This window comes from Trichoderma camerunense, assembly GCF_050948025.1.
Source record: "Trichoderma camerunense strain CBS 138272 chromosome Unknown V8C40scaffold_21, whole genome shotgun sequence".
Classification (NCBI taxonomy): Eukaryota; Fungi; Ascomycota; class Sordariomycetes; order Hypocreales; family Hypocreaceae; genus Trichoderma; species Trichoderma camerunense.
This window is the reverse complement of record NW_028145349.1, coordinates 722,400-741,826: the sequence shown is the minus strand read 5'-3', so window position 1 is coordinate 741,826 and position 19,427 is coordinate 722,400. Positions and strand designations below refer to the sequence as shown.

General features: G+C 49.4%; 4 protein-coding genes across 4 annotated transcripts; 2 read left to right on the top strand and 2 right to left on the bottom strand.

The window, feature by feature from the left end:
- Nucleotides 1-991: 991 nt before the first annotated feature.
- On the top strand, nucleotides 992-3,149 carry V8C40DRAFT_277598 (chitin synthase D; the record flags this gene model as incomplete). Its single annotated transcript, XM_083220975.1, has 2 exons — nucleotides 992-1,128; nucleotides 1,226-3,149. The coding sequence occupies 2 exons, from the start codon at nucleotides 992-994 to the stop codon at nucleotides 3,147-3,149; spliced, it is 2,061 nt and encodes a 686-aa protein (XP_083068791.1).
- A 1,232-nt stretch (nucleotides 3,150-4,381) lies between these two features.
- V8C40DRAFT_115662 (heat shock protein 70 family) lies at nucleotides 4,382-7,418 on the top strand. Its single transcript, XM_083210855.1, has 6 exons — nucleotides 4,382-4,566; nucleotides 4,683-4,744; nucleotides 4,821-4,852; nucleotides 4,966-6,424; nucleotides 6,498-6,788; nucleotides 6,853-7,418. Exons 1-6 carry the CDS (start codon nucleotides 4,551-4,553, stop codon nucleotides 7,141-7,143), a joined length of 2,151 nt encoding a protein of 716 aa, XP_083068790.1. The 5' UTR covers nucleotides 4,382-4,550; the 3' UTR covers nucleotides 7,144-7,418.
- A 210-nt stretch (nucleotides 7,419-7,628) lies between these two features.
- V8C40DRAFT_115681 (translation initiation factor eIF5B) lies at nucleotides 7,629-11,662 on the bottom strand. Its single transcript, XM_083210856.1, has 4 exons — nucleotides 10,970-11,662; nucleotides 10,399-10,902; nucleotides 8,356-10,334; nucleotides 7,629-8,239 (listed from the first exon to the last, which is right to left on the bottom strand). Exons 1-4 carry the CDS (start codon nucleotides 11,405-11,407, stop codon nucleotides 7,996-7,998), a joined length of 3,165 nt encoding a protein of 1,054 aa, XP_083068789.1. The 5' UTR covers nucleotides 11,408-11,662; the 3' UTR covers nucleotides 7,629-7,995.
- Nucleotides 11,663-11,705: 43 nt separating this feature from the next.
- On the bottom strand, nucleotides 11,706-16,724 carry V8C40DRAFT_115647 (mono-functional DNA-alkylating methyl methanesulfonate N-term-domain-containing protein). The gene is made up of 5 exons (XM_083210854.1): nucleotides 16,233-16,724; nucleotides 14,983-16,119; nucleotides 14,396-14,910; nucleotides 14,020-14,336; nucleotides 11,706-13,962 (listed from the first exon to the last, which is right to left on the bottom strand). The coding sequence occupies exons 1-5, from the start codon at nucleotides 16,458-16,460 to the stop codon at nucleotides 12,173-12,175; spliced, it is 3,987 nt and encodes a 1,328-aa protein (XP_083068788.1). The 5' UTR covers nucleotides 16,461-16,724; the 3' UTR covers nucleotides 11,706-12,172.
- Between the last annotated feature and the right edge of the window lie 2,703 nt (nucleotides 16,725-19,427).

The window sequence follows — 19,427 nt, the reverse complement described above, 5'->3', positions numbered from 1 at the left end:
GGAAAGCCAAGAAGGAATTTTCATCTTTTCTCTGTCCCTTTTTCTCATGACTTGTCTCCCTTGAGGTTTCATTCCTATTTTCTTTTCCCTTCAGTCAACTGTTGCAGTTCAGCTCAGCCCCGATTGGGTTGTGGTTCCATATTGGGCCGTGATGACAGCAGTTTCATTTGCAGCTGCCGGCCGACCTATAGTACGAGTATACAAGTTCCGCTGCTGCTGACCAGTTTCCGCGATCATTCTTCCCGTTACGACCAAATCTAGCAGGTGGTGGTGCACATCACTTGCCGCTCGTTCCCTCTCATAAGCCATCTTGTCGATGATCTTTTGTCTTACTTTATTTTTTTCTTCCTCCTCGGGATTTACTCTGCTGTGCTACTCGCTCTTCGTTTCTGCTTGTCGCTTCGCCGCTTTGCTATAGCCTGGGCTTCTCATTTACAGCAAGCATTGATGGGGGTGCCGTGATATGCCGACGCTTGAGCCACATCTGCGACTTTTTCTCCCGTCTTCTTCTTTTTTGTCTTTCTTTTTTTTTCCGGATTGCGATTTTATTTCTGGGTGTCACAAACAGTCTCGGCTCAGCCTCACCTTTGGCAAAAGGTCTGACGGCTGGTAGCATGAAGGCGTAAAGCCGCTGCGATCTGGGATAAGAAACGTCTTTTGTTCGAGAACGTTTGTGTATCTGTGATTTTGTCATGAAAGGGCCCAGCAACTATCTTTCGATCTTCATTTTGGCATGCCTCTAGTCTAGGGTTTGGAACAACGCCCTGCTCTCAGCACAAGGTCTTCATTATAATTATCTATTACTCAAGATCATTTGCCAGACAAGATGGCAAGCGATTCGGTTGGGCCAGAATGGCCCGTTAAAGATGTAAGCGATTTCTTATCATGTTCCAATATCACTACGAAATCACAATTCATGGTGATAAATGACTAATAAGCGCTTTGCTGCACACCGGTATAGATCGTCTATACAGCCATTGTTGGAGTCGTCATGATTATGGCGTTGCTGGAGTGGTTTCTCTGGCTGGCGGCCTTTGTCTATTGCTTGTACAAAGCATTCCGAAAGGCCGAACATTGGTCCATCAACGTCCTATGTGTTGTTGTCGGCATAGCATTCGTGGCTTTCAGGTATGTCTCTTCATGGAGATTTATATGTAGACATAACAGCTACACCACACCTGCTGAGTTGAGTAAAATATTGTTTGCTAATGATCATCTCATGTAGAGCCATCTTTCTTCCCATCATGGTGGTGACCTTGCCACTGCCAAGTCAAGTCTCCAAGTACTGGCCAGAAGAGGTCGTCTCAGTTCTCCAATGGTTTGCGTTTTGGAGCTTTTCCATCCTTCTTACCGTGCCTTGGCTCTTCTGCGTCTATCAACTTGTCACCAACCAGCTTGGACGCACAAAGCGCATGAAGCAAGTGCTCGACGATGTCACCGCGCCAAAAGTTGTGATTGTTATGCCATGCTACAAGGAAGAGCCTGATGTGCTTATCACAGCTATCAACTCGGTTGTTGACTGCGACTATCCTGCTGCTTGCATTCATGTATTCCTCTCTTTCGATGGAGATCAAGAAGATGAGCTCTATCTCAATACGATAGAAAAACTAGGAGTTCCTCTAACCATGGAGTCCTATCCGACGAGCATCGATGTCACATACAAAGAAGCCCGTATAACCATCTCTAGGTTTCCTCATGGTGGCAAGAGACACTGCCAGAAATCGACGTTTAAGCTCATCGATAGAGTGTACGAACAATATCTCAAGATGAATGACAATCTATTCATCCTCTTCATCGATTCAGATTGCATACTGGACAAAGTTTGCTTGCAGAACTTTGTTTATGACATGGAGCTAAGTCCCGGCAATTCTAGAAACATGCTGGCCATGACTGGCGTCATTACGTCGACCACGAGGAAACACAGCATTATCACCCTGCTTCAAGATATCGAGTACATTCACGGCCAGCTGTTTGAGCGTACAGTCGAATCCGGCTGCGGATCAGTAACATGTCTTCCGGGCGCCCTGACTATGCTTCGCTTTTCCGCGTTTAGGAGGATGGCCAAGTATTATTTTGCTGACAAGGCAGAGCAATGCGAGGACCTGTTCGATTTTGCAAAGTGCCACCTGGGAGAGGATCGTTGGCTCACCCATCTCTTCATGATTGGCGCAAAGCAGCGATACCAGATTCAGATGTGCACGTCGGCATTTTGTAAAACTGAAGCTGTACAGACCTACCGCTCCCTTATTAAGCAGCGGAGGCGATGGTTTCTAGGCTTCATCACGAACGAGGTGTGTATGCTGACAGACTGGCGGCTGTGGAAACGATATCCTCTCTTGGTTATTGTGCGCTTCATGCAAAACACCATCCGAACGACCGCTCTTCTCTTTTTCATCATGGTTCTCGCACTGATATCGACTGTTGCCAAAGTCAAAGACCTGCCGGTTGGGTTCATCGGAGTGTCGCTGGGGCTAAACTGGTTGCTCATGATATACTTTGGCGCGAAACTTCGACGCTTCAAAATATGGCTTTACCCACTAATGTTTGTCTTGAACCCCTTTTTTAACTGGTATTATATGGTGTATGGCATATTCACCGCCGGCCAGAGGACATGGGGAGGGCCGCGGGCGGATGCTGCCACTGCTGATAACAATACAACAGCACGAGAGGCGGCTGAGAAAGCCGAGATGCAGGGCGATGAGCTCAATGTGGTTCCCGAGAGCTTTCTGCCAGCGCGTGAGGCGCGAAAGGCAGCAGCTTCCAAAGGCGCATCCCCTAACACTACCCTTGGCCGCAAGAGGAGCGTTGTCAGGCCCCCTGATGGCGTTGACGGAATGTTCTCAGCCCGGAAAAAGACGCCAGCCGGGCTTTATACACACTTTGACGAGTCAGATGTTGAGATCGATACGCCCCTCGCATCCTCCACTACTCCATCTTCCTCGTGGGATGCAATGCGGGGAGGCTCTTTGGAGGGATTTGAGCTCAACGGACCCGGAACTGTTTCAGTGGACCAGTTCATGGGAGAGGAAGATAGGAGAAAGTATGCCATAGCCCAACGGGCACAGGTTCAGCGAACGACCAGACCCGGTACCGGACTAAGCAAGGAATCACCGGATGTAGAGCTTATTGACCTATCATCAGATCCGTAAGACGATGGGACGACTTGATTAAGCGAATGAAACCCAGGAGAGAGAGAAGAGGATTATTCTTTTTATATAACGCTGCGGATATTTGGTTATATCATTTGAACATACACTTTGATCCATATACGTTAGTGCCCATTGACACGAAGCACTACCACCTTTTCTCTAGTTCTCTCTCACTTTCTCTGAGTTGGCCAGAAAACAATTTATGATTGAGAATTACGTCAGTTAGACTGAAGAGCCTAATAAATTAAAGAATTGTTTTATTGTTGTAGAATTAACTATGGCTGTCGTCCAACGTAATGGGTTTTATTCCCTGCTACCTTTACAATAGCTGATTTCTGTCTTATCGGGCTTGGCGGGGCTATCACAGGCTTTGAGGAGGGGCATCTGAAGTGACAAGGCGGATTGGCGGGGTAATTTTGTGCTTGTTTACCGTTGAAAGAGAGCAAAACGGTGCAAGCCACTGACCTAACAATGTGGACAAAGGAACGAGCTTAATGTGATGGGCTCACTTTTGTAGAGACTTTCTGATGGTGGTTTGACAGGGCACTAAATTTACCAGCTTGCTATCCAATGAAGAAACAGGGATAAAGGATACCTGCATCGTAGGCAGAATAGATGTCTAACTTGTACCTAATATATAGGTGCCTGGGCAGCCTGTAACCTCTTTGTTTAACAAGTACAACCCAGCGATTGGTAGTTGACTTGCTCTTGGCAGCGGTTATTGGGCTATTGGTTAGGTAACGGGCCAAGGCAGTGCCGCCCATCCCATTTGCTAAATTCTCCTTGGCTGTGGTCAGTCAGGCTTTCGGGCGCTCAGCTTTCTCGTGGAGTCTGGAAAATTCTGCAACATTCCATGAGGTACCTGCTGGGACGTGGCGGGGCGGCAGATCCGAGTACCCTTTTGCAGCAGATCGGCGGCGCAGATACATGTCCAGCAGTGCCCCGCGCCCGGCACAGGTACCTCCAGCGTCAAGAGGCTGCAGATTGCGGAACAAAAAAGATGCCTACAGGTATTTTAGCAGCTGCCAACGCACTAAATTTTCTTCAGGTTCGCATCAATTAGTACCTGATCTCACCGCCCACCACCAAGGGAGAAAGCCTGGCCTCCCAACGATTTTGCATCCTACTTTGTATCGCAACCGCCACTATCAGACCGGACCTCTACTAGGTTTTTTTTTCTTTGGTCCCTTTTGCTTTCTTTCACCTTTCTCGCTCCCCACCCTCAAGGCTCGATTCTTTTCCTGCCTTTTCTTCCTCTCCGCGCAAACCGACCTCCTCTCCTTTCATTTCTTTTTCTGCCTGGTCGGATTCTTTTTTTTTTTTTGACTTGGGCCCCTCACTTGCGACCCGAGTGCGACTCTATCGAGATTCTTTCAAAACGACAGAGATAAGACTGGCATCATGACTTCCGTCGTCGGTACGTTCCCTTCTGCCGCTCGTTCATTCTTATGCTTATTCTATACGGCGTCCCTCTTTGTTACAGATCAAAAAAAGTCTTCCTCTCATGCTGACCAACCCCTCCCTGCGGTGCAGGTGTCGATTTCGGAACCCTCAAGACGGTGATTGCTGTCGCGAGAAATCGTGGTGTCGATGTGGTGAGTGAATATCAATCCGTGATGAATGGATTCACCAGAGTTGGACCCCGAACTGACCAAAGGAACTCTCTTCTAGATCACCAATGAAGTCTCCAACAGATCCACACCGTACGTCTCGCTACCCCCATACCTCCTGTTTCCATTCGTCTTATCAGCGATGATTGGAAACCTCCCCCTTATCACATGCAATCAGTTTTTGCTAACATTGCTGCGACACACAGATCTCTGGTAGGATTTGGACCCAAATCACGCTACCTCGGCGAGGCGGCCAAGACCCAGGAGATTTCCAACCTCAAGAACACTGTCAATTGCCTCAAGCGTATTGCCGGCCGCTCCTTCAACGATCCCGATATCCAGATCGAGCAGCAATATGTCACCGCACCCCTTGTCGACGTCAACGGACAGGTTGGCGCTGAGGTCAACTACCTCGGCAACAGCGAGAAGTTCACGGCAACCCAGCTCGTTGCCATGTACCTGAGCAAGATCAAGCAGACGACCGCCAACGAGCTGAAGCTGCCCGTTGCCGACCTCTGCTTGAGTGTCCCTGCTTGGTTCACAGACTCTCAGCGCAGAGCTCTCTTGGATGCTGCCGAGATTGCTGGCCTCAAGGTCCTCCGCCTCATGAACGACACAACTGCTGCTGCCCTTGGCTGGGGTATCACCAAGCTTGACCTCCCTGCCCCGGAGGAGAAGCCCCGCCGCGTTTGCTTCATCGACATTGGCCACAGCAACTTCACCTGCTCCATCGTCGAGTTCAAGAAGGGTGAGCTGGCCGTCAAGGCTACCGCCTGGGACCGCAACTTTGGTGGCCGAGACTTCGACAAGGCCCTCGTTGACCACTTGGCCAAGGAGTTCAAGGGCAAGTACAAGGTTGACATCAACACTCACGGCAGAGCCATGGCCCGTACCATTGCTGCCGCTGAGAAGACGAAGAAGATCCTCTCTGCTAACCAGCAGGCCCCCGTCAACATCGAGTCTCTGATGAACGACGTGGATGCCTCCGCCATGGTTACTCGACAGGAGTTCGAGGCCATGGTTGAGCCTCTGCTGGCTCGTGTTCACGTGCCTCTTGAGCAGGCTCTTGCCCAGGCCAAGCTCACCAAGGACGATATCGACGTTATTGAGATCGTCGGTGGTGGATCTCGAGTCCCCGTGCTCAAGGAGCGTATCCAGGCCTTCTTCGAGAAGCCTCTTTCATACACCATGAACGCCGACGAGGCTGTTGCCCGAGGCTGTGCCTTCAGCTGCGCCATCCTGTCTCCGGCTTTCCGAGTTCGTGACTTCACCGTTCAAGATATCATTAGCTACCCCATTGAGTTTGGATGGGAGAAGGCTCCTGATATTCCCGATGAGGACACCAGCTTGACTGTCTTCAACAAGGGCGGTGTCCTGCCATCCACCAAGATCCTCACATTCTACCGCAAGCAGCCCTTTGACTTGGAGGCCCGCTATGCAAACTCTGAAGAGCTTCCTGGCAAAACGAACCCTTGGATTGGCCGCTTCTCTGTGAAGGGCGTCAAAGCCGATGGCAAGGAAGACTTCATGATTTGCAAGCTCAAAGCCCGAGTCAACATTCACGGTGTGCTGAATGTCGAGAACGGCTACTATGTCGAGGACCAAGAGGTCGAGGAAGAGGTCAAGGATGATGACAAGAAGGAGGATGACAAGAAGGATGCTGATGTGAGTATTCACCTACATTCGGGAGATGACGGGGAAACCAGCAGGTAAAACTTAACTAACACCGTTTTCATAGGCTATGGATACCGATGGCACAAAGACTCGCAAGGTCAAGAAGCAGGTCCGAAAGGGCGATTTGCCCATTGCTAGCGGCACTGCATCACTGGATGCCAGCTCAAAGACCGCTTTGACCGAGAAGGAATCCGCCATGGTTATGGAGGATAAGCTTGTTGCTGATACCGAGGAGAAGAAGAACGAGCTCGAGGCCTACATCTACGATCTTCGAGCCAAGCTTGATGAGCAGTACGCCGACCTCTCCAGCGAGGACGAGAAGTCTGCTATCCGAGCTAAGCTCGAGTCCACAGAGGTATGTGAATGGCGTGCTCCCTCTAACTACGTTACGTGGGACGAGTTACTAACCGAAAGAATAGGACTGGCTGTACGACGAAGGTGATGATGCCACTAAGGGTGTCTACGTCTCCAAGATGGAGGAGATCCGTGCTCTTGCCGGACCTGTCGTTCAGCGACACTTTGAGAAAGTCGAGGCTGAGCGCCGTGCCGTCCAGGAGCGCGTCGAGGCCGAACAGGCTGCCAAAAGAGCCGCTGAGGAAGAGGCTCGCAAGGCTTCTGAGGCCGAGAAGGCAGCCCAGGGCGGATCAGACCAGGAGATGAAGGACGCCGATGCTCCTACCGAGTCCGAGGAGGCTGGCGACCCTAAATAAACACCACGCGGTGGTAGAGAGATGATGATATCTCCAGAAGGATATACAGTATAGAAAAAGTTGACTTTTGGTAAAATACGGAGGGAGGGACTGTCATGAGGAAAAACATGTCTACACATTCTAGATCCATTTATATCATATGCCCCAAGTAGTTATGACCTTTTTATACACATGAAGGGAATTCTTTTTAGATTTCGACTCGAGCAGTACTGGATGGCCACTTCAAGTCGGATAGCAGCAAGACAGATTGTTCACACCAAGCATTCTTGAAAAAGTGGTCCAATGCAATTCCCTTTCTGCCATAACTCTCTCGTGTTCGCTAATACCTGTACCTATTTGAGCTTGAATTAAAACCTATTCCAGCCTTTTTTTTGATCTCACTCCTCGCGGCCATGTGTTCATCTCTCTAATGATAGGTAATACACCAATTTTTGTAGGAACGAGTTTTTTCTTCTCCTCTCCAGCCGCAGCTATCTCTTTTATACTCGATACAAATGATTGTCGCTTCTTTTTGACAATCTAACTAACCGCCACCAACTTTCCCCTTTCAATGCGATTTTCCTGCGACCAAACAAACAATGCATATAAAGAGAGGCGAAATAAAAAAGAAGTTTTAACGGTCCAAAACCAAATAAAAAGAATAAGAAAAAAAGTCAAAAATGCTTTTGTGATGACAAAATGGAAGAAGAGGGGGGGAAGGCGTTAACACGGCAGACTTGAACAAAGCTGATTTGCTTTCATGTCAGAGCTGTGTCGCCAGAGAGACTAGACTGGCTGACGGAGTATGGGCGAATCCGAGAATATATAAACGATTCACTTTTCTTTGTTTATTCTCTTCCTATATCAACCGCTTTAGATATCAAACAGGGGCTTCAGCTTGATAATCAGCTGCCACTCCTCGTTGGTCACCTCCTTGCGGTAAAACTCCTTGAGAGTGTCAATGCTCTTTCGGGAAATCTGACTGTAAAGCAGGTCGGCCTCTTCCAGGTGTCTGCCGTAGATGGGTTGGTGGCCACCCATTTCAATCTTGACGGCAACAGAGGGCTGGCCCTTTTTGCAGACTGGGATTTGCTTGTGATCTCGCTCAATAGAGGTACTAAGAATATACTGCATCAGTAACTGAATATGATAAAAGAGAGGCCCTATAAAAAGGGCAAAAAAGAAAGGGGTGTAGGGGGGGGGAGGTGATTGCACGCAGCAATGAAAACTTACACTCTACCAAGGGCAACAACTTCTTTGGCACCTGTCGTGGTGTTGGTCTTGACAGCCGCAATTGGGGCATTAATCTTGAGCTGACCCTCAATAACATCCACACCAATGACAATAGGAGCAGTCTTGTTGAAAACAGCAACCGGCTTCAGGACACAAGGGAAGACTGCCAGCATCTTGGACTCTTCCTTCTTCTTCTCCAGCATCTCATCCATGTGCTTGGTGAAGTTGTCAAACAAGTGATAGATGATGTCGGCGGTGAAAATCTTGATTCCCTGGTCTTCGGCGTATTGCTGAGCTTCTTTATCGACCTTGACATCGAAACAGAGCATCACAGCGTAGTCAGGCGCCTTCTCCAACATGATACCACACTGCATCACATCACGCTTGTAAACTGGGCCGATACCAACGTTGGCCACGGGAATCTTGCAGTCCTTGAGGAAGTCGAGCAAGGCTTCGAGTGAACCAAGAGTGGAGGCTTGCACACTGACACCACGGCCAGAGGTCTCGACTCTGCTGAGAAGGTTTGCCAGATCGGACTCGACCTCATCAACGATGTCATCCTCGTCATCATCGGGACCGACCACCATCAGTCTGGAACCGGCTATGGCTCCTTCTAGGCCAGGAGCACTAATCTTGACACCAAGAGCGGCCTTGACCTCCTTGTTGTGCACATACGCCGACTTGAGGCGCAGTTCACGTAGCGGCGCTGGAGTCAGCAGAGCTCTGATATTTGTCACAATAGCACCTTCAGTACCACACAACACGATTCGGTCACCTTCTCTCAAGATACCGTTAGACAGGATGACATCAATGGTCATACCGAAACCCTCAATGGCCTTGACTTCAAGGACTGTTGCCTGCACCTCGGACAGATACATGAGAGAGCCAACCATACGCTCCTGGGTGAGCTGGAGGATAAGCTTCAGCATATCTGGGATACCCTCACCAGTGTGCGCTGACGTTGGCACAAGTGAGACGAATTTGGCCATGGACTTGTTCTGGTAGAAGAGCTCCGAGTTGAATCCCTGCTCGGCGAAAGCCAGCTTGGTCTGCTCCAGACGGTTCTTGAACTCGTTCTGGACGGCCTTGCTCTGAAGCGCCAGACTGTCCTGGAAGCCGTTGTTGTCAACCTTCTTCCATCCGTAAAGTCTGTCAATCTTGTTGAGCGCCACAATAAAGGGCGTTTTCCTCTCACGAAGCATGCGCATGGACTCCAGAGTCTGCGGCTCAAGACCGTGCATGATGTCCACGACTAGAATAGCAATGTTACACAGGGATGAACCACGAGATCGGAGGTTGGAGAAAGACTCGTGGCCAGGGGTATCAATGACAAGGAGACCGGGCACCTTGAATTCGAACTCGTTATCCTTGTTAACAACAGCCGTCTTTTGTCTGATGGCGTCGACGGGGAAGTATGTAGCACCAATCTGCTGGGTGATACCTCCGGCTTCGCCTTCCTGAACGTTGGTCTGTCGGATCTTGTCAAGGAGCTTGGTCTTTCCGGTATCGACGTGTCCCAGAATACAGCAGATGGGAGAGCGCAGGTTGTCCTTGGATCGGGCGGCCAGGGCGGCCTGGTGAGCCTTCTCTCGGCGGTCGGCAGCCTCCTTCTTGCGTTGAGCTTCGAGTTGCTGGGCTTTTGATACGGCCTCGTCTTCGGAGTCGTCCTCGGATTCGCTTTCGTCTTCTTCCTCCTCGTCTTCGTCTTCCTCCTTCTTAGCTTTGGCAGCAGCCTTCTTCTCGGCCTCCTCATCGGAATCAGCATCCCAGCTATCCTTGACATCCTCATCTCCGCTGGCAGCAGCAGCAGCTTCCCAGTCCTCCTCAACGTCGCTCTCTTGAGCAGCCTTGGAGGCGGCGGCCTTGGCCTCAGCGGCGGCCTTTTCTTTTGCAGCCTTTTCCTCGGCCTCCTTAAGGGCCTTCTCGGCTTGGATTCGAGCTCTCTCAGCGGCCTCAGCCAAAGCAGCCTCTTCATCCTTCTGTAAAAAGGGAAGTTGATCATTAGTGGCGAATATTGGTAAAAGCGAGTGAATGGTTTCTTACCTTGTCATTCTTGCCTCTCTTCTTCTTGCTGTCGTATACCACCTTCTTCTTAGGTGCGCCCTCTTCCTCCTGAGGTCCAATCTTGATGCCTGCCGCAAGCATCTGTTGAAGCTTCAGCTCGTTTCGGGCCTTCTCCTCCTTCTGCGCCTTGGTGAGGAATTTGCCCTCTTTCTTGAGCTGCTCAATGCGCTCCTTTTCGCGCTGCTTCTTCAGAGCCTTCTGTTCTTCCCTTTTCTTGTTTTCCTCGGCCAGTTTCTTCTCTTCCTCCTCGGCCAAGGCCTTGGCTTCAGCTTCCATTCGGACAGCCTCCTCTTGTTTGCGACGCAACTCCTCCTGTTGCTTTTGAATCAGGGCAAGATGTGCCGGAATCTTCTTCTTCTTACCTCCCGTCTCGGCGGGAGCAGGAGCGGGAGCAGCCTCCTTTTCAGCTGCGGGCTCATCTTTGGCAGTCGTCTTTGCCGGCTCTGGGGCTTTCGCGGGTGCCGGAGTCTTCTTCTTCGCAGCCTGAATTCATCATCATTGTTAGATATTGAAAATGGCCAATGGTGTTGATAGATGGGGGGTTTCAAACCTGTTCCTTCTTACGCTGCTTCTCACGCTCCTTCTTTAGCTTCTCCTTCTCTGCCTTTGTGAGTATCCTGCCGGGCTCCTCAAGGTCATCCTTGTCGTCGTCCTTCGCAGCCGGGGCAGGCTTGCCCTTGCCACCCTTGCCTTTCTTCTGAGGCAGAGCAAACTCATCGTCGTCTAGAGATGCCTCAACTGGTGCCTTAGCAGACAGATCCTCCACCACGGGCTCAGGTGCCGGCTCCTCATCCACAATGCCCTTCTTCTTGCGCTTCTCCTTGTTCTTGCGCAGCATGGCCATCAGACCGCCGCCACCAGCGGCCTCGCCATCCTCGCCATTCTCCTCGGCAGCAGGAGGGGCATCACCAGCCGGGGCGATGCTCTCTCCCAATTCCGCCTCCCAGTCCTCCTGGGCGTTCTTGTTCCCCTTCTTCTTCGGCGCCATGTTGGGTGTTTTTTCGTCGGTGGTGGAAAGGGCGAAAAAAAGAGGAGGGGCAGTGCAATTAGAAAAGAAACCCTAGAAAATGAGATTCAACCCCGCAGTGTTGAAGAAAATGGGGGAAAGGGCAAAGATGGTTCTCCAAAAGGAAAAGAAGAATGGGAGAACAATGCAATGGGAGAAGGAAAAAAAAAATCAACAGAAAAAAAACGGCCGGAGATAATACTGAGCTGTCCCGCACTAATCGCCCGCCACTTGTTCTGCCCGCCCGTAAATTGTTTGTGGTGGTTAGACGAAAGCCTTGTAAGTGGGCTGGCCTTTAGGCTTCGCTTTGCGGGGCAAATGGAGACTTTCTGCTTGGCATCTATTACTGTATATGGGACACGAAAGTTTGATGGCTTCACTGTTTGCCCTGGTCTGCGGCGTACGGAGTGTCTGTCATCTGCTACAGTTTTTTATGTTAATGCAGAGACGAGCAGATGTGTCTTTTGCAGCTATTGAGTGCTAACCAAGATATGTGCACATATGTGAATCACAAACTTCCCACTCGAAGCAACGTTTGCACAAGTATTGCACCCTTCAACAAACAAGAGGGCTCAAATATACTTCTATTCTAGAGGCAGGATGATGACAAAAATTAACAGACTTACTTGATATCATCGCTTGTGAATATACCAAAGACCAAAATCGTAGTCATATAATAACAAATACCAAGGCCGTTCAGCCGTTTTCGCCTATGTCTATTCATGCCATGACAAAGGTGACAAGCCTTTACAATGCCGGTGAAACGAGAAACTTGATAATATCATAGCCCAGCTCAACGTATTTTTCTCGCCGCCTCGATTCGCCCTCGTTTTTGAAGTCAGCCGTGTAGCTCCCTCCCCCTATAGCATCGAGGTGGCTGCAAAACAATGTAAAATTGGCCTCGGATCTCACAAGTCGTTCCAGTATACGCAAAGTCAAACACCGTTTCAGCATGTCTCCGTCAATGTGCATCATCTTTGGACTTGGTTGCAAATCCGGATCCATGATATCCACCTTTTCATCGCGATGTAGTATATTGAGTGAAACAATACCGCCTTTCCTTTGCGCCAATGTCTGGACCGTGAATAAGAATCGCCAGAGCTCAAAGCTAAGCAGCGAAAATTGGCGCAGTGTGCCGTCCAAAGAGACACCAATGATATCAGATCCATCATGAGTGATCGGTAGTGTCCCATAGTGTCGTTGGGTATTGTCTACGAGCCATGGTGGCCTGCTGTGGGCTCGCGCGAATCTCCTCACTGAGGATGCTAGCATGCCTTCGAATACGACGTCAAGTTCCTTGTCCCGTTGCCCAAAGGGAACCCAAACTCCCGCGATGACGCCTCCTTGGTCCGATATGAGAGTCAAAGGGAACCGACCGTGACCGTCTGTTGGGTCACCGATGTCAATCATATGAACCGATCGTCTGGAGACCTGGTCGCCATGGATGAGCTCCATGGACTCTTCATCCGCTGCGGACTGGTAGTCGATGATTTCCAAAGAATGCAGAGCCGTCAGCGCAAAAAGCTTGCCCCTTGATACACGTAGAGAGATTGCTGGGGAATCTAGCTGGAATTCTTTCACAGGCTTCAGTTTTCTCTCCACAAGGTCGAGGACTTCCCAATGGAGTGTGCGGTCGACGCAGTAGATCAGTCCTTCTGCATCCCCAGTGATCGAGAAGATTTCACCATGAAGACGTTTTTTGTATCGTGTCCAGTATCTTAACTGTCTGCTGTCGGGCTCACCCGGGCGAGCATAAAACTTTTCCGTGGATACGATAATGAGCTCTCCGCCTTGTGTAGTTACGAGAATAAAGGGAAATGTCTTCCCATCTTTCTTGTATAACCATTCGTGCAACCCAAATATCTTATCTCCGAGACGGCCAAGGCCAGAGATATATTCAACAGGATTCCGATCCTTGTCGGTTGGGACGGAGATTATTAGTCCTGTCTCTGGGTCAATAAACAGCAGAGTGGACCTATCCTCGATAACCATCGCAACAACGAGGCAGTTCAATGTTTGTGAGAATATAATCCTTGTTGGAGTACCCTGAATAGGAATAGACCTGGGCACATTTCCAATGTGAGGGCCAAAGTCAGCCATGAGCAGCCGTGAGCCAGCGAGTATTAAAAGGGATGTATGCCCATCTTGCCCGGAGAGATTTTGTGGGATCCTGTAAATAGAATGGATCAGAGGCGAGGGCATTGCCGGTTCGCTCGAATCTGTTGGCCATATAAAATGTTTGTTGGTAAATTTGCAATCCTCCGAGGAGAAGTTTCTAAGCAGGATAAGCTTGTTATCACAGCAAGCAAAAGCCGTCGACGTTCCAGTGTAGGGGATTGAGGATGGAAACACGTCAACCCGTGATCCTCCAATGACTTCAGAACTCCATACCAAATTGTCTGGAGATTGATCAGATACTCGAGCAGTGATAAGGCTGCCGCAGCGAGTTCCCAGAACAAGATCAACCTGGTCCGCGCCCTGGTGAGCTACCGAGATGCTCGTCAGTGCCTCGAGTTCAGCAGCACCACCTTCGTTCCCTGTATCATGTCAATCAAAGTTCGCTGAAGCGATGTCAGACGAGGTGCAAGACGTACCATTGCTAGATGTGATAGGTTTTGACACAATAGCCTCTCCAGATGTTGAGTAGATGGATATCCATGGTACCCCATTGTACATGGAAGCAGCGACAATAAAATTATTGCTCGAGACGGTGAATATGGAAACGCATGTTACTTCGCCCTGTGCATCCCAACTTCCTATCATGGAAAAATTGATGCCCTCGGCTTTCATAGCATGCAGCCGAGAGACCTCTCCAACGTGCGTGGAGAATACGGCGGTATGCCCGATGCAAAAAGCACTTTCTGCAGTGGCATTGGGTATACCAAGGACTTCTGCAATGATACATCGCGAACTGGCCAGCAAGTCAGAATTACGGTGTAAAGTCGCCACGAGCTTAATGGAACACCTTACCTTGCTGTAGGAGTAGCCACATTAATGGAAACTTCAGTAATTTGAACTATAGTCTCCGATACTTGGATAGTATGAAGAGTCCTGGATGCCAAATCGAACGGCGTGTCTTCGGCTGGTACGGCATCGACTTGATCCAGACTTTCTGAGAACCGAAGAACAACTGATGAATGCGGCAGTGCCAATAGTCCATAAAGCTCTCTCTCGTTGTTGCGCTGTGCTGTAAACGTCCATGCTTGTCTAATGGGCTCACCCGTTTCGATGTCCAGTCCAATCCGAGCCTGTATTCCCCATCTCCATTGTACTACACTTCCTCTGAGGCCTCGACCAGATGCGGTGAAAATGCTGTCTTGTTTGCGCATCTTGTTTCTTTTTTGCGTTGTTGACCTGGACTGCGCTGTTTGAAGATCCGTATTATTTCCGTGCCAGCTTGAGTATTCGTTCGTCGTTGTCATATCAACGACAGGAGACCAATTGGGGAGGATGCTAACTTGCTGGAGATCCTCACGAGGGGCAAGCTAAAAGGGAAAGGAAATTTGCAATGTCAGAATAGCTCATGATATATCTGATACTGCTCGACGAGAGCTTACCTTCCAAATGCCGCCCGGGCCAGAGTCTCCGCCAATCATGAGAACGTCGGAAAAGATGTCATACGCCAACGTGAATGCCGTGTCAATATTGGCGCCTAGGCATCCAACATTGGTCACCGAAGGGAGCAGTTCAGTGGCGTCAATTTCGATATGAATAATTGCGCCATCTTCACGGGCTAGATAGATAATATCTGTTTTTTCAAAGTACTTCTTCCGGCGAAAAGGCCTTGCCCAGGCGACCCAGAGCGGCTCGCCAGTACCATGATACAACGGAGTACGTGCAGGAGGCTGCGTCGGCAACGATTCGAATTCGGGCGAGCCCGAAAGTGCATACTTTACAATTCCGATATGAAACTGGGAAACTGCGAAAAAGGCTGTTTTGAATCTGATTGGAATAAGCAACAACGGCATCCTATGCTCCTTAGGCAGTCGGGTGCCAGTCCTTTCTTCAGCAAAAATAAGCTGGAGGTCTTCGCCCAGCTCCCATTCATACGTTGCCATTCGGGAAACAGGGGGTCCACGACTCCTCTCCCTTCGAGCCACGATTAAGATCAAGATGATATGATAGTCATCCTCACGGCGAGGAAACAAGAACTCCAATTTGTGGATGGCTCCGCTCACAGCACGGATGCGTATGGATCTGATGGGTTCGATAGACCCTAGTTCTGTGTATTGGGCATTGAGCTCTGACAAAGGCTCCAACTCGTAGACCACGAAGATGCCTTCTGGACTCGCCGCAGCCATATATCGCGAAGATGGGTCCACGGCAAGCTGATATCCCAAGTAAGGGAGCAGCCGCGGGTTATCATATTTGGTTATGACAAATTCCAGCGTGTGGTCAGACCCCTCTCTGAGAAAGAGAAAAAGCAGTTGACAAGATTCCAGCATCAATACGAGCAGCTGTGGTGGAAGCGAGCGACTTTGGACGTCGTTAAAAATCCCATGTGCACCAGGAGACAGCGGAGAAGACGGCGGCTCTGGTTTGACGGCGACGCCGTACGGGTCATCGTCTAAGCCATGCTCTAGGTTGTCGCCGAGAACAACAGCGTTTCGAATTCGGAAACCGAAGTCAGACTTGCGTATAACATCGTGGACCTGGCCATCTCTCCCAAGTTGACTGATTTGGATGAAATTTTCCTGGTAGATGTCAGCCAGAGAAGCGATGGGATAGTACCAGAAACCCCACGACTAGCCTAGGACAATGTGACTTGGACGCAGTAGAACAGCTTGTCATGACGGAGGAGACTTACACCAATGAAGGCAATATCATTGTGAGCACTAGAGCGCAATCGAACAGGAAGCACCCATCGAACCACAGGGCTTTCAACAATGGTCTGGGATAGAATACCGCAAGCGGGGGGTTGTGGTAGGGGTTCAGAGGCAAGCTGTGGTGCTGCAGAAGCCTTCAAGGCAGCTTGCAGGTTGACAGTTTCGGTAACCCATTCACCATCTCGCAGAACTCTAGTTTGAAAGGCCATGCTGTGATTATCTTATCACAACATCATCCAGGACTGTGAGAAGATAGGGGGGACCAGGCGAAGCAAGTGACTCAAGGTCGATGGAACTCTCTTTCTGCTTGCACTAGTCAACTAGGACGGCGGATGGCTGGAATGAGCGTATAATATCAGGACAAGTCACACAGCCAGAAGCGCATTTTACTTGTTGCTTTGACTCAGTGGGACGATGTCGCGATCATATCGGCCAACGGCTAGAAATAAGACGAATAGTGATGCTAGTGCAAGGCCGGGCTGAGCTTAGGCACTCTCTGATGACGCCGATGTTGGTACGTGCAGTGCTCACAGCGTTTCTCGATCTAACTTAGAGGCGATGAAGGTGCTTATGTCTGGTCTTGAAGAGAGCATTTGCGCCAAGCCAAAGGCAGCGGCTCGGGCTAGAAGCGACAGAGTGAGCGGTTTTCAGGCGAGTCACGGCTAAACCAGGCGAGATTTTCGGAACAAGGAAGAAAGAGGAAGCCCAAAGAGAGAAGCTGGCCAAAGGATGGATGAGAAAAGCTGGAGGCAGCAGCTTGGAGGTGCAGAGGAAGAGCTCACTGGTGGCTGGCCTAAGCAAGATGGGTAACGTCAAAAACAGACCAAAGAACGTCTCGGCCAACCTGCATGTACCTGCTACAGAGGTACCGTGCAACTCGGGTTACTTACGGAGCAGAGTACCTAGGAGGAATTGGCTACGAGCAACTGCCAAGGTGCGCCCGCAAGTACCAGAGCTATTCCTCAAGGACGGCATCAAAGTGCCAGAGCGACGAAGAAGCTGTCCTGCCATGCACTAACAAGTACCTCGAGCTGTACAAAATGTGGAGTGGGGCCGCGGTTGGGTGCGTGTATCCACCACTCGACGCTACCCACTCTCTTGTACTGCACCAACATCAACTACAGGCAGTACCAATACTAAGCGATACATGGGTAAATTTGATATATGACTTGACTCGGAGCCTCGCTCATCCCAGCGTACATATCCAAGAGTATTTGTTGGCTGTTGCAGACATAGCATTGGCTGGCTATAAAGCGGGATGTCTTCAGTATCATTCAAAGCTGAACGACCAACTTGAGCGGGAGAACCAAACTTCATGTGTAATTGGGCACATCTATATCCGTCTACTAACTTAGTATGCAGTAGTAGGGATGCAGACAAAATCCTCCCCTCGCATACAGGATCTAGTAGAAGTAAAGCAAAGTGGTCAGCTGTGTCCTCTTCGTTATACTATATACCAGTACCCGAATGCTACCTAGTACGATCCTTCGACAGTACGTATTACCGTGGCTATATGTATGTCTCAGGTGTGAATGCCACTATAATGCCAAGAGGCAATACATGTCGTAAATCGTGACCAGCATATCCCTGACAAGCTGACCTCCATAATCGTGCATTCGTAAAGTAAGGTAGCCTTGAAACGGTTTCTAAAAGCAGGTACCTCGGGGTTGCCTATGAATACGGTTGTTAGCACTCGAGTCAGCCTCTTACATTGACTAGTTACTGCATCAGGCATCTCATTTGGGAGAAGATTCTTGTGGCTCGAGCTCAAATTTACTAACTTAACCAGATCCATTCAAATACGGGTAACAAATACAGATAGCTATCTGTTATCATTCGCTACGAAGACACAAGTATTAGTCTCTTTTCTTGCATTAGAACAGTGATCAACTGCGTGGCAAGTGGATAAAAACAATGCTACGACACAGGGTCTTTGAAAACCTAGTAAGTGAGGGTTTTCTTGATTTATGGTGTAAAACACGGGTTTAGCCGCCACGTTGTGGGTAGTGACGGGTCAGATTTGGGCTTAAGGGGGGGCACATCATAGGCCGAATGCTCACTTATAGAATCTCCATCATTCGATTCGACTTTTCCCTACAGCATTCCCTTTCCTCCCTTGGCTAGTTTGATCCCATTACTACAAAGTATATGCAACTTTGAACAGGCAATCCATGGACGTGGGGGCTGTTCTCCCTGGCTTCCCTGCCACCCTCACTGATGAACGTGGCACGAGTGAACGGAGTTTTTATGCATGCCCCTCCTCATTCTTTCTTATCACTGACTGAGGGGTAAGAGTCAAAGAGTGTCTCTCTGGTCTCCTTGCAGAGATCTCGAGTCATGCATACATGTACTGTTGCAGTACATCTCGGCTACTTCGCGTATCCAAAGATAGCATCTTGAAAAAGCAATTGTCAGCTTTTCCACAGACATGCTAAATAATCATGGAAATCATTGATGGATTTCTTACATACAACTGACGAACCCAACTCAATAGGCTGGCCACAGAAGTTGGGAGACGATTGAAATAGTCTTTTCAAAGTGACTTCAGTATCCATGTTGTGCTTCAATTCTCAAGCATAAATGTATATATGTAGCAAAGGTGAAGGTAACTCATCCATTTCTACATTGACTTCGCATTAATGGAAGCTTTGGGATCATGTTTCAACTAGAGAGGTTGGGAGAAAACGAAATATTTGTTCGCCCAAGGACGTATCTAGACTCCTCGAGCCTAGAACCATTTACTTCCACCCTACCGAAAACCAGGACCAATCATTTACATAGTGGCTGTTGACTAGACATTGCGCGTATATGTAGGAATGCAGCATATATGCAATGAGACATCAAGTATGACGGCGCTTGTTACATATAAGGTAGGGTAGCACTGCTAAATTTCTACTTCCATTAACAGCAACTACTAGCTATGAATCTACCACTCGCATCTAACATGGGCCGATGAAGCACCGTCTCTTGAATCTCTTTACATCTCATCATGTTTTCCTATGGAGACTATTGCCAACCACTTGCTGCAGCCTTCCCTGGCTGTCTCCACTCGGTGAGCAATGAGACAAGGATCTGAAGCTCAAAGGGTGCAGAGCCTGGCCAACCAGCGGTTCCCATTGGTGGGTCTTTGGGAGAAGACGGGCTTTGAGCGTTGTTGCAGTTTAAACCTGGTTCCC

Coding starts and splice junctions, on each gene's coding strand:
- V8C40DRAFT_115662 (XM_083210855.1), top strand. Junction 4,853..4,965: donor GTCTCCAACAGATCCACACC/GTACGTCTCGCT, acceptor TGCGACACACAG/ATCTCTGGTAGGATTTGGAC. Junction 6,789..6,852: donor CTAAGCTCGAGTCCACAGAG/GTATGTGAATGG, acceptor CCGAAAGAATAG/GACTGGCTGTACGACGAAGG.
- V8C40DRAFT_115647 (XM_083210854.1), bottom strand. CDS start 16,460: ATGGCCTTTCAAACTAGAGTTCTGCGAGATGGTGAATGGGTTACCGAA. Junction 16,120..16,232: donor ATGATATTGCCTTCATTGGT/GTAAGTCTCCTC, acceptor GACATCTACCAG/GAAAATTTCATCCAAATCAG. Junction 14,337..14,395: donor GTGGCTACTCCTACAGCAAG/GTAAGGTGTTCC, acceptor CTTGCTGGCCAG/TTCGCGATGTATCATTGCAG.
- V8C40DRAFT_115681 (XM_083210856.1), bottom strand. CDS start 11,407: ATGGCGCCGAAGAAGAAGGGGAACAAGAACGCCCAGGAGGACTGGGAG. Junction 10,903..10,969: donor AGCAGCGTAAGAAGGAACAG/GTTTGAAACCCC, acceptor TGATGAATTCAG/GCTGCGAAGAAGAAGACTCC. Junction 8,240..8,355: donor GTTGTTGCCCTTGGTAGAGT/GTAAGTTTTCAT, acceptor GTATATTCTTAG/TACCTCTATTGAGCGAGATC.